This window comes from Curcuma longa, unplaced genomic scaffold (genome assembly GCF_044706935.1).
Source record: "Curcuma longa cultivar G26 ecotype Majalengka, Jawa Barat unplaced genomic scaffold, ITB_CL_G26_1.1 contig_22897, whole genome shotgun sequence".
In the NCBI taxonomy this organism is placed as follows: domain Eukaryota; kingdom Viridiplantae; phylum Streptophyta; class Magnoliopsida; order Zingiberales; family Zingiberaceae; genus Curcuma; species Curcuma longa.
Window position 1 is genome coordinate 1 of NW_027432033.1, and position 14,401 is coordinate 14,401.

The 14,401-nt window shown below is 35.1% G+C and overlaps 2 protein-coding genes and 2 pseudogenes across 2 annotated transcripts; all 4 read left to right on the plus strand.

The window, feature by feature from the left end:
* Positions 1–498: 498 nt before the first annotated feature.
* LOC141818007 (uncharacterized) lies at positions 499–1,093 on the plus strand (annotated as a pseudogene).
* A 546-nt stretch (positions 1,094–1,639) lies between these two features.
* LOC141818008 (uncharacterized) lies at positions 1,640–3,473 on the plus strand (annotated as a pseudogene).
* Positions 3,474–5,259: 1,786 nt separating this feature from the next.
* On the plus strand, positions 5,260–6,417 carry LOC141818009 (F-box protein CPR1-like). Its single transcript, XM_074705610.1, has one exon. The coding sequence runs from the start codon at positions 5,260–5,262 to the stop codon at positions 6,415–6,417; it is 1,158 nt and encodes a 385-aa protein (XP_074561711.1).
* A 6,181-nt stretch (positions 6,418–12,598) lies between these two features.
* On the plus strand, positions 12,599–13,750 carry LOC141818010 (uncharacterized). The gene has a single exon (XM_074705611.1). It carries the CDS (start codon positions 12,599–12,601, stop codon positions 13,748–13,750), a length of 1,152 nt encoding a protein of 383 aa, XP_074561712.1.
* The last annotated feature ends 651 nt before the right edge of the window (positions 13,751–14,401 follow it).

Here is a 14,401-nt window from a genome sequence, read left to right on the forward strand (position 1 = left end):
AAGAAGCCGATCAGATTACTTAATTTAATCCATTATATTATATTCATTTGCATTGTATATTATGTTGTTATCCTTCAGACATAATTAAATTGATTACTATGGATAGATTTATTATAGTGAACAAGAATTAAATCTCGACGAAGTGGAATGTCCTCTTCTATATATAGTGGCTAACTATAGTTTTTGAATTTAACTTTTTATATATGATTATGAGATCGATGTGTAAGACTCCTAAAACAACGAATTTCACATTTTTTTTACTACAGTATATTATTTTATATACTGTAGCTTTATTTTATATATATTATTACCTGTACGTAGCGATCTGTTCATAAATTTTGATATATTTGATGGTGCCCACGACCACTAGAATAGAGTTCGGATGCTCTGCGCCAAAGAACCCTCAATAAATCATAAAAAATTCTCACGCGGATCGCACGTGACGCTCGCATCTGCTTAATCCCTCCCGCTCGCTCTCCTCAAAATATTTTCCCTCTTTCCTTCGCCGAAACTCCGCGCCGCTCCCTCCTCCTCCTCGTCGCAATCAATGAAGCGGGTAAAAAAAATCAGCAAGCGAAGCTTCGTGGAAGCACCGTGGCGGAGGCGAGGAAGAGGAGGAAGAAGAAGAGAAGGCTGACGAAGGCGACGAACGCTTCCGCCATGAAGCTTTCCGTGTCCTCCTTCTTCGCCTCCCATTTCAAGAGGAGCAGCAAGAAGCCCTCCTCTCGTCGTTCCTCCTCCGCCGGCTCCACGGACCTCCACCTCCTCCTCCTCCCTCTTCCGCTCCCACCACGCTGCTGCTTCCCCTCGCTCCGTCTTGCTGCCCTCTTTCTCCGCCCGCGAGCTCGAGGCCGAACTGCGCAGCTTGGGCCCCATCGACGGTTCCTGCGGCGTCGACCTCACCGAGGCCGAGCTCGCGGCGCTGCTGGCGGAGCCCTTGGCGGAAGAGGAGCTGCGCGAGGCCTTCGCGGTCTTCGACGCCGACGGCGACGGGAAGATCTCGGCGGAGGAGCTGAGGCGCGTGTTAGAGACGAGTAGGCGAGTTTGTTGCTGCTATAAGAAGTGGAGGCTCCAGAGCCATACAAGGGGATAGGCATCAAGTAGGCCGGCGAAATTGTGCGGCGGAAAGAAGGCAAAGCTGGGAAGAAGAAAAAGTAGAACTGAATACTAGAACAATTTCTTCTGTACTTCACCCTCATTTTGTTCTTATAATGCTTAAGCTTCGTGTTGCTTAAAGATCATTGTTTTTTGATGACATTTATGGTTGAAGAAGATAGATGTGATAAACTTTCAGTGATTTTTCCTGTAGTAACTTTGTGCATAAAAATTGAGTCTATGCAAAGTTTGCTAAGGACTTTCAGTAATTCAAGAAATTATAAGCTCAAGAATGCTCTCAAACTGTGAAGGTCAGAAGCGAAATCGCAATCTGTTTATCAGTTATGGAAATCGCAATCTGTTTATCAGTTATGGCATCAACAATTATAAACTTTTTCTTATAGAAAATAAGATCTGGAATCTCTAAATCTAATTGTAATTGTAGAAATTAATCGGCATTAGAGAAGCGAATCTTCAATTCCATTTTGTTCCAATCGCGTACAAAATGATCCTATTTAATTTAATTTGTTTCTCCAATTCGATGATGAGCGCACATCACCACCATGCTCGACTTCAGAAGCATCGCTTGTCGTCCATCATCTGGGCGAAATCGTTGAAGCAGACGAAGCCGTCGCCGTCGGTGTCAATGCAGTGGATCATCCGGCGGCAGTCGTCCACGGAAAGCTTCATGGCGGAAGCGTTCGTCGCCTTCGTCAGCCTTCTCTTCTTCTTCCTCCTCTTCCTCGCCTCTGCCACGGTGCTTCCACGCTGCGCTCGCTGATTTTTTTTACCCGCTTCATTGATTGCGACGAGGCGGAGGAGGGAGCGGCGCGGAGTTTCGACGAAGGAAAGAGAGAAAATATTTCGAGGAGAGCGAGCGGGAGGGATCAAGCAGATGCGAGCGTCACGTGCGATCCGTGTGAAATTTTTTTGTCGTTTACTGAGTGGCACAGGGGCGCAGAGGATCCGAACTGACTAGAATACCATAGGGGAAGAACCCATCACATAATAGATATTAAAAAGTATATAAATATTTTCCTTTTGAATGTATTATTTATTATAATAAGATAGTTATTTGTAATGTAAGATATGTGAAATTACCCTTAAAAGATAATAAACAATTTTATAAAAATTGTGTTTGTCATTATTATTTGAAGAAAAATCATAATTTTTAATTTTATTTTTGACATGAGTAATGTTCTTGTAATAATATATAGTGTATTATTTGTGATAGAGGAGGGTGTCATTTTTATTGATATGATGTGTCTTCCTTTTCGATTTACCTCCTCACAGATGTGGGGCCGCTAAGGTGGCGGATCCACCTTTTTGCAGAAGATGTCTTTCTTTTCGTTATTTTATACAAAATAACATCATCTTAGAATCATTTTATATAAAACAATATCACCTTAGAGTTGTTTTATATAAAACAATTTATCTTTGAACAGTTTGGCAAAAAGTCAATTGCTCTACTTTGGAGTAATTTTAATTAAAACCGTTGTTTTGTATAAGATAGCTCCAAGTATGTTGATTTTTGCTCTATTGACAATATGAATAAAAAAGAATATTTTTTTTGCTTGTAATTTTCACCCTTAAGAGAGAAAAATAACAATTTCATTTTAGATCGTTAATTTTTTGATAATTATACATTTTAGATACAAAATGCATACTTCCCGCTCCTTTTCCAGTAATATGAATATGTTTTTATGACTATATATTTGCAAGTGCTTGATAAAATTATAATTTATCCTTTTGCATAAAATGAACAGTTTAATCAAGTTGAGTATTAAATCATTAAAATTGAGTGTTCAAGCTCCTTTTCCAATGCTGTTTCCAATTTGTCCAGTGCTTTGCAAGACAACCTTGAAGACGCTATGTGGCAGTTGAAAATCAAGGACGACCAAGAGGGAGCTGATGGCCAGCTGAGTTCTTATCCTGATCGCCCAGGCGTGCCTGACTGTCTTTATTATTTGAGGACTGATAGCTGCGGATATGGAAATAGCTGCAAGTATAATCATCTTACTCACACTTGGCAGAATAATCAGTTTAATTAGTGAGGAACACCCTCAGAGAGATGGTCAACCTGATTGCTGGTTCTTCCATGAAAACAAGAACTTGCAAGTATGGGACATCCTGTAAATATCATCATCCACGGGAGAAACATGACACCAAATTGGTTCAGTTGAATGTGTTGGGACTACCTATCGGATGAAAAGCCATGTGCCTATTACATGAGAACTGGAACTTGTAAATATGGAGTTGCCTTCGAGTTCAATCATCCTCAGTCAGTCACTACTGGAGCAACATTCCCTCTTACAGGATCTCCAGCCTATGGATATTCAAGTCTTGTAGTACCTACATCTCAGTCAGTCATTTTGTGATGCTTGTAAAGGTTGTGTGAGATTGATAGATAGTTTGTATAGTTGATAAATTTTTTATCTTATAGTATGATACATGTAACGAGTTTGAAGTCATGTAATGCTGTATTAGAAGGTTAGATTTGACCCCCCTTTTCTAATACGATTTTTTCTTTTTTAAATATTTTTTTAAAAAAAAATTGTCAATAGTGGTGAATGATCGTAAAGTATTTTCTTATATTACATATTAGAAGGTTAAATTTGACCTCTTTCTTGTATGATTTTTTCTTTTCCATAAATAAGATGATTTTTTTAATTATTAAATACTGTTTTATTTATAATTTTTTATATTAACAAACCAAACATATTTTTACTTTTCTTTTATAAAAAATAAAAAATAATATATCATACCAAACACATTTTCTATTTTCTAAAAGCTAGATAAAAAATTAAAAATTAAAAATAAATAGAAAAAATTTTCAAATCAAACGCCCTTAAATATATATTTAGATAACCAACAAATATTTTAGTTAGATAATATAAAATTATAATAAATATGCATATTAAATAAAGAAGAAGAAAATCAAAGAAGACTTAATTAATCATGATAAAATAACATAAAATATATTTAAATATTATGATCATATAGCAAGAAGAAGAGTCCAAAGAAGCATACATATAATTTATTCCACTCGGTGGATAAGACTTATCTTAGTTGTTATATATTTACTTTTTCTTTTTAATTTTTTTAGGTACAATTATATATTTTTATTATGTTAAATATAAATATTTTAAATGAATTCAAATTTTATTAAATTAAACAATACTTCATATTGTCTAATAGGTCTCAATTTGCTTTCTTTATTTTAATATTTAATTTTATTCTTGGTCTTAATTAAAAAAATGATAAATCCCAGTCAGTCTCATGGACTCAATCTCTGGGAGTGGCCAGTCCGGTCCCACGGAAGTTTCCCACCGACCACCAGGATAAATCGGGAAGCGCATACTGCGGCCAATCCAGATGTCCAGCATCCTTTGATTGCGTTCTCAATTTGGAAGAAAATTCATGCAAATACATCGTAGTTGGGGATCAAACCGCGGGACCCTGAGTCACAATCCGGATATCCTACCGTTGCACTATTGCCCCGAGAAACTTGGTCTTAATTAAGACCATGCATGCATGAAATTGACATCCTAATTAATTATATCTTAAAATTGTAGTTATTAACTTTGGACATTAAATAAGTCATGTTGTCTTCAAACATCAATCAGCATTCTAACAAATTATATAAAAAGTTCCCAAAGTTTTAGGAGGAATTAATTAATCCAGAGAGAAATATACTCATAGAAAATTATACTTATCCAATTTTGTAGAAACAGAACTCAATATGTCGATTAGATTTTTTTTTAGTTGCAAATTAATTTGGGAGAGTTAATTAAGATACCATTGCATTTTAAGGACAAATTTGAAAGAAAGTAGTTAAAATAAAATCTATCCGATCATTATGATTAGTCTAAATTAATTTTTATAACGAATTAATCATGAATAATTGAGTATTGTGACTGAAAACTATTTTGGTAAATTTAAATTTTTAAAAAAAAACGGAAGAGAATTTTTTCCATAGATTTCTTTCTTTTTTTTTATGGAATAGAATTTAAAACTGAATAGAGAGTTTTTCTCAAAATTTTTCGTAACGGAATTTAAACTTCAATCTTCATGAACATCTATTTATAGATAGATAGATAGATATCTGCACATGCATCTACATTGATTAATTAATTGCTTCACCGAAGACTCGCTGCACGATCAATGGCCGACCACAGTCTTCAACTCGGAAGTAGCACCGCCGCCAGTAACCAAGAAATCCTTAACTATGATCAATTGGCGGAGGTTTTCTCCTACCTCCCGGCCAAGAACCTCTGCCGCCTCCACCTCGTCTCCAAGTCCTTGCATCATATGATCACCTCCGATCGCCTCTTCCACCTCACGCAATCTTACCACAACGCCGCCGCCGCCGCCATCATCGTGGAAACTTGTTTTCGCCTGCAGTTCTTCATCCTCGATCCGGACGCCGGCCTCCCCCCGCGGGCCTCCTTAGATATCCTCTCCTCCTGCAGGATCCTTTGCTCCGCCGGCGGTCTCATCTTCTACCTGATAAAAGACACTCTATTCTATAGCATATGCGCCTATAACCCCGTCCGTCGCGAGTCCTGGCTCATTCGTATTCCTCCCGACGGCGACATCGGACCGCGCTCCAGCTTGGCCGTCGAGTTCACCAACAACGTCGCGGGCGACTACAAGCTCGTCTTCCTGACAACCGACGAGGATTGGTCCAATTACCGGTTCCGCGTGTACGACTCGGCGGCCCAGGTTTGGACGAGGGACGAGATGATCAACAACGGCGGCCGCAACTTGAAGTTTGAGAATCCGGTGGTGCACCAAGGGGCCGTCTTCTGGGCCTCCGACTGTGTCAGCTGGTTTACCACAGTGGATCCCTACGTGTTGTCATACGAGATCGCCACGGGGGTCGTCGAGTTTCTGGCGATGCCCGAGCTCGACGACGGCGCTGTGGAGTGGATCGACAATATCAGCGTGGCAGTTTGGGAGGAATCGTGGCTGTGCCTGATGCATTGCCGTCAACGTACCGGTACGTTCACGGCGTGGGGAAGGTCTGGTGATTCATGGGTGAAGCTGAATGAATTTGTTCACTTGGAGAAGCCAAAAAGAAGCGTGGGTACGCGTTGGTATGCGACGATGTTGGTATGCGACGGCGGGAAGGAGAAAGGGATGATATTGGTGTTCAGCGTCAACGGTGAGGCTTACGTTTACTCGTTCAGGCAGAAAGATCTAACAAGACTGCCGACCAGACCGGGTCCGTGTTTCCCTACCTTCTTCGCCTACGCAAATACTCTGCGCCCTGCTTGCGGGACGACAGATCGGAGGAAGCCGATCAGATTACTTACTTGAAGCTTAATTTGACGCATTGCACCATTCATTTGCAATTTTTTTTTGCTAAAAAAAAAATGATAAATGTACTCAATCACTTGGGTGGCCGATCCGATCCCATGAAAATTTTCTATCGACCACCAGAGTAAATCAGGAAGCGCATACGGCGGTCAATCTAGATGCTCCCATTTGGAGGAAAATTACTACAAATACGCCGTAGTTGGGATCGAACCGCGGTTCCTGGGTCACAACCCTGTCTTTTTTTTTTGTGCTAGCTCCAAGGATATAATTGAAGTGGACAATTTTTTTTAATGGGCTTGAGTTTAATTTAAACTTGACTTGATCATGATTCAATTCGGTTAGATATAATCAATCTCTCAATTCAAAATTTATTTAATTATTTAAAATTTTTATATTTTAAATTTATTTGATCGATTATTATTAGGTTTGATAATACAAATTCATTTGTTTATTTAACATATTAATAAAAATTTTATTAATAAATATGTCTGAAAATATAATATTATTAGTGAACGTCATTCATGAATATTATTAATAAATTGAACACATATATATATTTAAGTTTATTTATTTAATTTAATGGGTTATTAAATTTTTTATTTAATTGATTTTTATATGTATTATATATAAATAAATTTTTATCAAATCAAACATTAAACTCATTTTTGAATATTGATTCATTTATGGTATAATAATCTGGGAGATGGTCATGAAAGGGAGACTAATATTAAAGAAGATTAACTTTTTTTTTTATTGAAGAAAAATCTTTCATGATGAAAATACTTTTATATGTACATTTATTTTTTTTAATAATCTGAATATTTTGGATCTGTGAGTTTTTCCTACAATCTGTTGAGAGGGAGAGGAAGAAATATTTATATATATATATATATATATATATATATATATATATTTGGAGGAAAGAAAGGTTCATTATCTAATATGTGTTTTATTTGGGAGAAAAGAAAAAGAAATGAAATTTAAATATATAAAATTATAAAAATATCTTTACTTTTTAAAATAAATCTATATGTGAAAAAAATATATAGCCCATGAAATCAACAAAAATTAATATTTACTACTTAAATAAATAAATAAATTTAAAGAAATAATAAATAGACAGATAATAAATATGTGAAATACAGAATCTAAACGCTTTGGTATGATCAAAGATAAATTAATATTTTTATATATATTTCTATAAAAATTTATTGATGTAAAAATTTAAAATTAATAAAAAATTTACTAATTATTCTCTTGAGTTTTATCTTTGGAGAAATTTACGATAAAGGTCGACGTCGAAGAGTGCGAGTGATGAGGTCTTGTGACAGTTGTGTTATGTGATGAGGAGCGACAGTATAAAAATCTAATAGATGAGTTATTTTAATAATTAAAATTTTAACGGATAAAATTAGAATAAATAATTTATAAGTTTTCCTTTTCCTTTCTTATACCTTGGTTTTATCCTATTTAGAATATAAATTTTAGTTAATTAGGATGTCAATTTCATGCATGGTTTCAAGTAAAGATAGCAGCGTGCGAGATCTATATTCACATCTAGACGGGTGGAAATGTGAAAACAAAATAAACTGTCCGTGTTTCTTTAAAAAATAATAATAAATCTCAGTTAGCTCTATTGTCTAGCTATTTCTAAGAGTGATCGGTCTAGTCCCACGAAAGTTTCTACCAACCATCAAAATAAATCAGGTGTCTGAGCTCTATTGATCAGTTCAGACGTCCAACATTCTTTAATTGCGCAATTGTCCGTGTTTCTTTTCTTTGCTCTGCCTTTTGATGGTTTCAAGGACAAAGAATTTAAAAGGATGGTATTTCTTGGAAGATTGCATCTTTATCATTATAATAGATTCATCGCAACACAGATGCATACCATATTCCTCTCACTGTGCCTGAACTCTTTGGGTTGGCAGTAATAGCCTTCAGCCTACTGATCACCCTAACAACATTAATCCCATCAACAACAGGCACTGCCTGGAAAGATTTAACAATGAACATGGGATCATTACATAAACACTATATATATATCATAACGATATGCACCAGTCAATTATATTCATCAATGAAAGAAAAAAGAGATCTAACAGTGAACCCAACGATCATGAACAAAGAGGGATTAGTCTAATGGAAGCAAAGTATAGAGTGAATTAAACAATATAACACCCAAAGGAACACTAAAAAAAACCGTCAAATTAGCGACAGAATAAATTTCCATTGCTAAATTTAGTGACGAAATTTTAAATTCTATGTGAAATATACGACGGATAATTAATTTCGTCATTAATTAGTAACGGATATTTTAATTCCGTCGCTAATTAGCGATAGAATTTCATCGCTCAGCCGTCGGAATTTTATTTAGCGACGGTGTAGCGACAGAAGTAAATTTTCGTCTCTATTTAGTGACGGAAGTAAATTTTTATCGCTAATTAGCGACGGAATTTTTCCGTCGCTATAATCACGATTTAGGGTTCGATCCCGATACTATTATTCTCTGCTCTCTGCACGTTCTTTCTCTATGCGATCTCGGCATTCTCCCTCCGGCGCTCTCCCTCCGATGTTCTTTCTCCGCGGGTTGTTTCTCTCGGAGAACGCTCGCTCGCTCCTCAGCGTTGCTCCGGCCGATCCTCGCGACAAGTCTCCTCCAGCGAAATCTTCTTGCGCCGTCACTGATACTCCCGGGTTTATCTTCTCTAGACTTTTCTCCCCAAAGGTAACCCCTCCAGCACATTCGCCTCTGGTTGATTTTGCATTTCTAGAAGGTTGATTTTGCATTTCTAGAATTTGGTAGGTTTCTTTAATTTGGAGTTTCACTGAAGGCGAAGTTGATGCGTAATTGCATGCATTTTGTTCGATTTTATTCGCGTAATCGGCAAGAAATGCACAGAGTTAATTCCTGCAAGCTGAACATTAATGTGAGAGCCACAATTCCATTCCATGTGTTCTATGATCTTCTGCCTCACTGCATGCACTGCCTCTTTACAGAAGGGTAGGCACTAGAAGGGTCAAGAAAGCAGTTCTTATAAGTATCCAAGTAAAAGAAAACACATACATAGATCTAAAATACATGCACATTGAGCTCTTGATTCTGAAACTGAAAGGTAAGGACATGCCACTTTATAATGAAATTTTTTTATTGCAATTTTGATGGGATTAAATTCCTAATCAATTGTTCTTTTGTGGAGGTGGTTTAAATCAATTTTCTGAGAGCAATCAGTTCTCTAGTTCATGGAAATGTGTAGACGCAAAGTCAATAAAGACCATGGGATTATTAACATCTGGAGTACGAAAGGTATTGTGAGATTCAAATATTGAATGACATTAAGATATTTCCTTTGTTATCAAATTGGGATTAGTCACATAAAGCACTTTCTTTTGACATTTAGTTCATGTCAGTAATTGGTTTCATATAGATATTTTTTTGTTTTGTTTTTATTAATACAGGTTTACAATACGGTTGAAGATTTTAAAAGGAAAAAATTACAACGTCCATCAGGAGATCCAAGAAAGAAGCACAAAAGTATAATTTAATGGACTAATTTTTATGCTGTCGAACTGATTGAAGCTTCTTCTAGGTTGCCATTAGTGCTTTTACAGTGTTTCCTGCATGATGCAGTAAGCAGCCTTGTTCCTTCTCTGTAATTATTAATTTGGGAATCACTATATATCATTCCATATCGTCAGTCTTATTTCCATCTCTTAAACCACCTTTCTTGGTGTGCTATTCAGGCTTTGGATAATGGCGTGCTTCTGAGTCTCTTTCGCTCTAAAGGAGTCGAGGCTGTATTTTTGGCTGACAAAAGTTTAGTTTATGTGGGAGAAGAGAAAGAAGAAGAAATCATATATCTTTGGTTCCCTCTAACTCCAAACAAATTTCACAAAAGTGATTTCATTTGTTCAATATTGCCTTCAAACGCTAATCTTTTGGCTTTTCAGACGAAATCACAAAAGGATAGGGAAAATAGAATGATAATATCTGAAGCTTTGCAAAAAATTAAATAAATGGAGAAAGGTTTTTAATTAAATATTGATTGACTTCACCAATTGAATATTATCTAGAATATAAATTTTAATTGTTTATCCTAGAATTCAAATTTTAAAGGTAGAAGAAGTTTTAAATGGAATGTAAAATAAAAAAAGTAGTTGAATCATATGATATTTTGATAGAGGTATATATGAAAGTTTTTAGGGAAGCAATGTATTTAATAATTTATAAAGTTATTCAATTTGATATTAAAAATAAAAAATTTTTGATTAGTAGAGGGTAAATATTCTAATCTCTTATATAAAAACAATTGAGATTTACAAAATTATATGAATTATATGAGTATTAAGTTAATGAGTTATGCCATGAAATTTTAGGAGTTAATAATAAAAAAATATAAGGAAGGAGAGTCATTATTATAATGACTTAAAATAAATTTGAATTCATACTTGGAAGATTGATAATAGAGGTTATAAGCCTCTTATACAAGAAGCAAAACTCACATATAATATTTATTTACTTAAAAAAAATTTATGATAAAGTCTCTTGGGAAAGTATGTGAAAAATTTAGGAAAAAAATATATTAATGTAGCATATATTAAAATAATTAAGAATATGTATTAGAATATAATGATAAGAGTAAAGATTCCAAGTGAATTAATTAAAGTGTTTCTTGTAAATACAAAGTTATATTAAGAAAGTCTTTCTGTTTTCATATTAATCATGAATAAACTTATTGGACAACTTTAAAATACGTTACCATGATGTATACTGTTTGTAAATAATATTGCTTTAGTAATGAGACACATGAAGAAAATAATGTTAAACTTAAATCTTAGTAGAAATATTAAAAGTGAAAGATTTTAAGTTTAGAACATAAAATATATGAAATTAAATTAATAATATTAGACATAATAAGATAATTATTGAGATAGAAAATAATTAATTATCATTTTTTTAAAATTTTATAAAATGGTAGGTAGATCTATTATGTTATATGCAATTAAATATTGGGTTATGACTAAATTAAAAAAATGAAAGTCGTAGAGATGAACAGACATATGAGGATAAATAAAATAAAAAAATAAGAATATTAGAGAGAAAGTTGAGATTATACCTATTTAATAAAAACTTTCAGATATCAAATATATAATTAGACGACTAATAAATACTTTAGTTAGATAATATAAAACTATAACAAATATGCATGTTAAATGAAAAAGATGAATCAAAGAAGACTTAATTAATAATATAAAATGTATTTAAATATAGATGATTATATAATAAGAGAAAGAGTCCAATAACATAAAAAGATACATATAATTTATTCCATTGATAAGACTTATTATTATTATTATTAAATATTTACTTTTTCTTTTTAAATTTTTAGATACAATTATATATTTTTATTATCTTAAATATAAATATTTTAATGAATTCAAATTTTGTTAAGTTAAACAACACTTTATATTGTCTAATAGGTCTCAATTTGCTTTCTTTATTTTAATATTTAATTTTATTCTTGGCTTTAATTAAGACCATGCATGAAATTGACATCCTAATTAACTATACCTTAAAATTGTGGTTATTAACTTTGGACATTAAATAAGTCATGTCGTCTTCCAACATCAATCAGTTCATTCTAACAAAATATATAAAAAAACACGAAGGCAAATTAATAAAAAAATAGTTAAAAATTCCAAAGTTTTAGGAGGAATTATTTAATCCGGAGAGAATAATACTCATAGAAAATTATACCTATCCAATTTTGTAGAAACCGAACACAATATGTTGATTAGATTTTTTTTAGTTGCAAATTAATTTGGGAAAGTTAAGATACCATTGCATTTTAAGGACAAATTTGAAAGAAAGGAAGTAGTCAAAATAAAATCTATCCAGTCATTATGATTAGTCTAAATTAATTTTTATAACGAATTAATCATGAATAATTGAGTATTGTGACTGAAAACTATTTTGTTAAATTTAAATTTTCCATAGATTTCTTTCCCTTTTTTTTGGAATGGAATTTAAAACTGATCAATAGAGAATTTTTCTCAAAACTTTTCGTAACGGAATTTAAACTTCAATCTTCATGAACATCTATTTATAGATAGATAGATAAATGTCTGCAGATGCATCTACATTGATTAATTGCTTCACTGAAGAGTACTCTCTGCACGATCAATGGCCGACCACAATCTTCAACTCGGAAGTAGCAGCACCGTCGCATCCGCCGCCAGTAACCAAGAAATCCTTAACTATGATCAATTGGCGGAGGTTTTCTCCTACCTCCCGGCCAAGAACCTCTCCAACCTCTACCTCGTCTCCAAGTCCTTGCATAACATGATCACCTCCGATCCCCTCTTCCACCTCATGCAATCTTACCACAACGCCGGCGCAGCCGCCATCTTCGTGGATAATTATTATCACCTTCAGTGCTTCATCCTCGATCCGGACATCGGCCTCCCCCTGGCCGGCTTCTTTGATATCCTCTCCGCCTACGACGACCACCCCTGCAAGATCCTTTGCTCCGCCGGCGGTCTCATCTTCTACCTGAAAAAAGACACTATTTTCTATAGCATATGCGCCTATAACCCCGTCCGTCGCGAGTCCTGGCTTATTCCTATTCCTCCCGACGGCGATATCGGACCGCGCTCCAGCTTGGCCGTCGAGTTCACCAACAACGTCGCGGGCGACTACAAGCTCGTCTTCCTGACATCCGGCAAGGATTGGTACATTTACCGGTGTCGCGTGTACGACTCGGCGGCCCAGGTTTGGACGAGGGACGAGATGATCAACGACGGCGGCCGCAACTTGAAGTTTAAGAATCCGGTGGTGCACCGAGGGGCCGTCTTCTGGACCTCCGACTGCTTCGGGACTACCACAGCGGATCCCTACGTGTTGTCATACGATATCGCCACTGGGGTCGTCGAGTTTCTGGCGATGCCCGAGCCCGACGACGGCGCTGTGGAGTTGTTCGACAATATCAGCGTGGCAGTTTGGGAGGAATCGTGGCTGTGCCTGATGCATTACCGTCGACGTACCGGCACGTTCACGGCGTGGGGAAGGTCTGGTGATTCATGGGTGAAGCTGAATGAATTTGTTTACTTGGAGAAGCCAGAAGGCGTGTGGACGATGTTGGTATGCGACGGCGGGAAGGAGAAAGGGATGTTGTTGGTGTTCAGCGTCAACCGTGAGGCTTACGTTTACTCGTTCAGGCAGAAAGATCTAACAAGACTGCCGACGAGATCGGGTCGGGCTTTCCCTACCTTGTTCACCTACGCAAATACTCTGCGGCGCTTGCGGACGACAGAGGAAGCCGATCAGATTACTTAATTTAATCCATTATATTCATTTGCATTGTATATTATGTTGTTATCCTTCAGACATGATTAAATTGATTACTACATAATAGATTTATTATAATGGGCAAGAATTAAAGTTCGACAAAGTCGAATGTCCTCTTCTATAGTGGCTAATTACAGTTTCTGAATTTAACTTTTTATATATGATCATGAGATCGATCATTTGTATGAGACTCCTGGAATAACGACGAATTTCACATTTTTACTACAGTATATTATATGTATTATTAGCTGTACGTAGGGATCTGTTCATAAATTTTGATTATGTAATTAATTAATTACACACTGTTAGATTATGAATATTGTTATAATCGTCAAAAAAAAATTTCATAAGAGTCATCAAAAAATATATTTAGAATACCATAGGGGAAGAACCCATCACATAATAGATATTAAAAAGTATATAATTATTTTCCTTTTGAATGTATTATTTATAATAAGATAGTTATTTGTAATGAAAGATATGTGAAATTACCCTTAAAAGATAATAAACAATTTTATAAAAATTGTGTTTGTCATTATTATTTGAAGAATAATCATTATTTTTTATTTTGGCATGAGTTGTACTTGTAATAATATATAGCGTATTATTTGTGATAGAGGAGGGTGTCATTTTTATTCA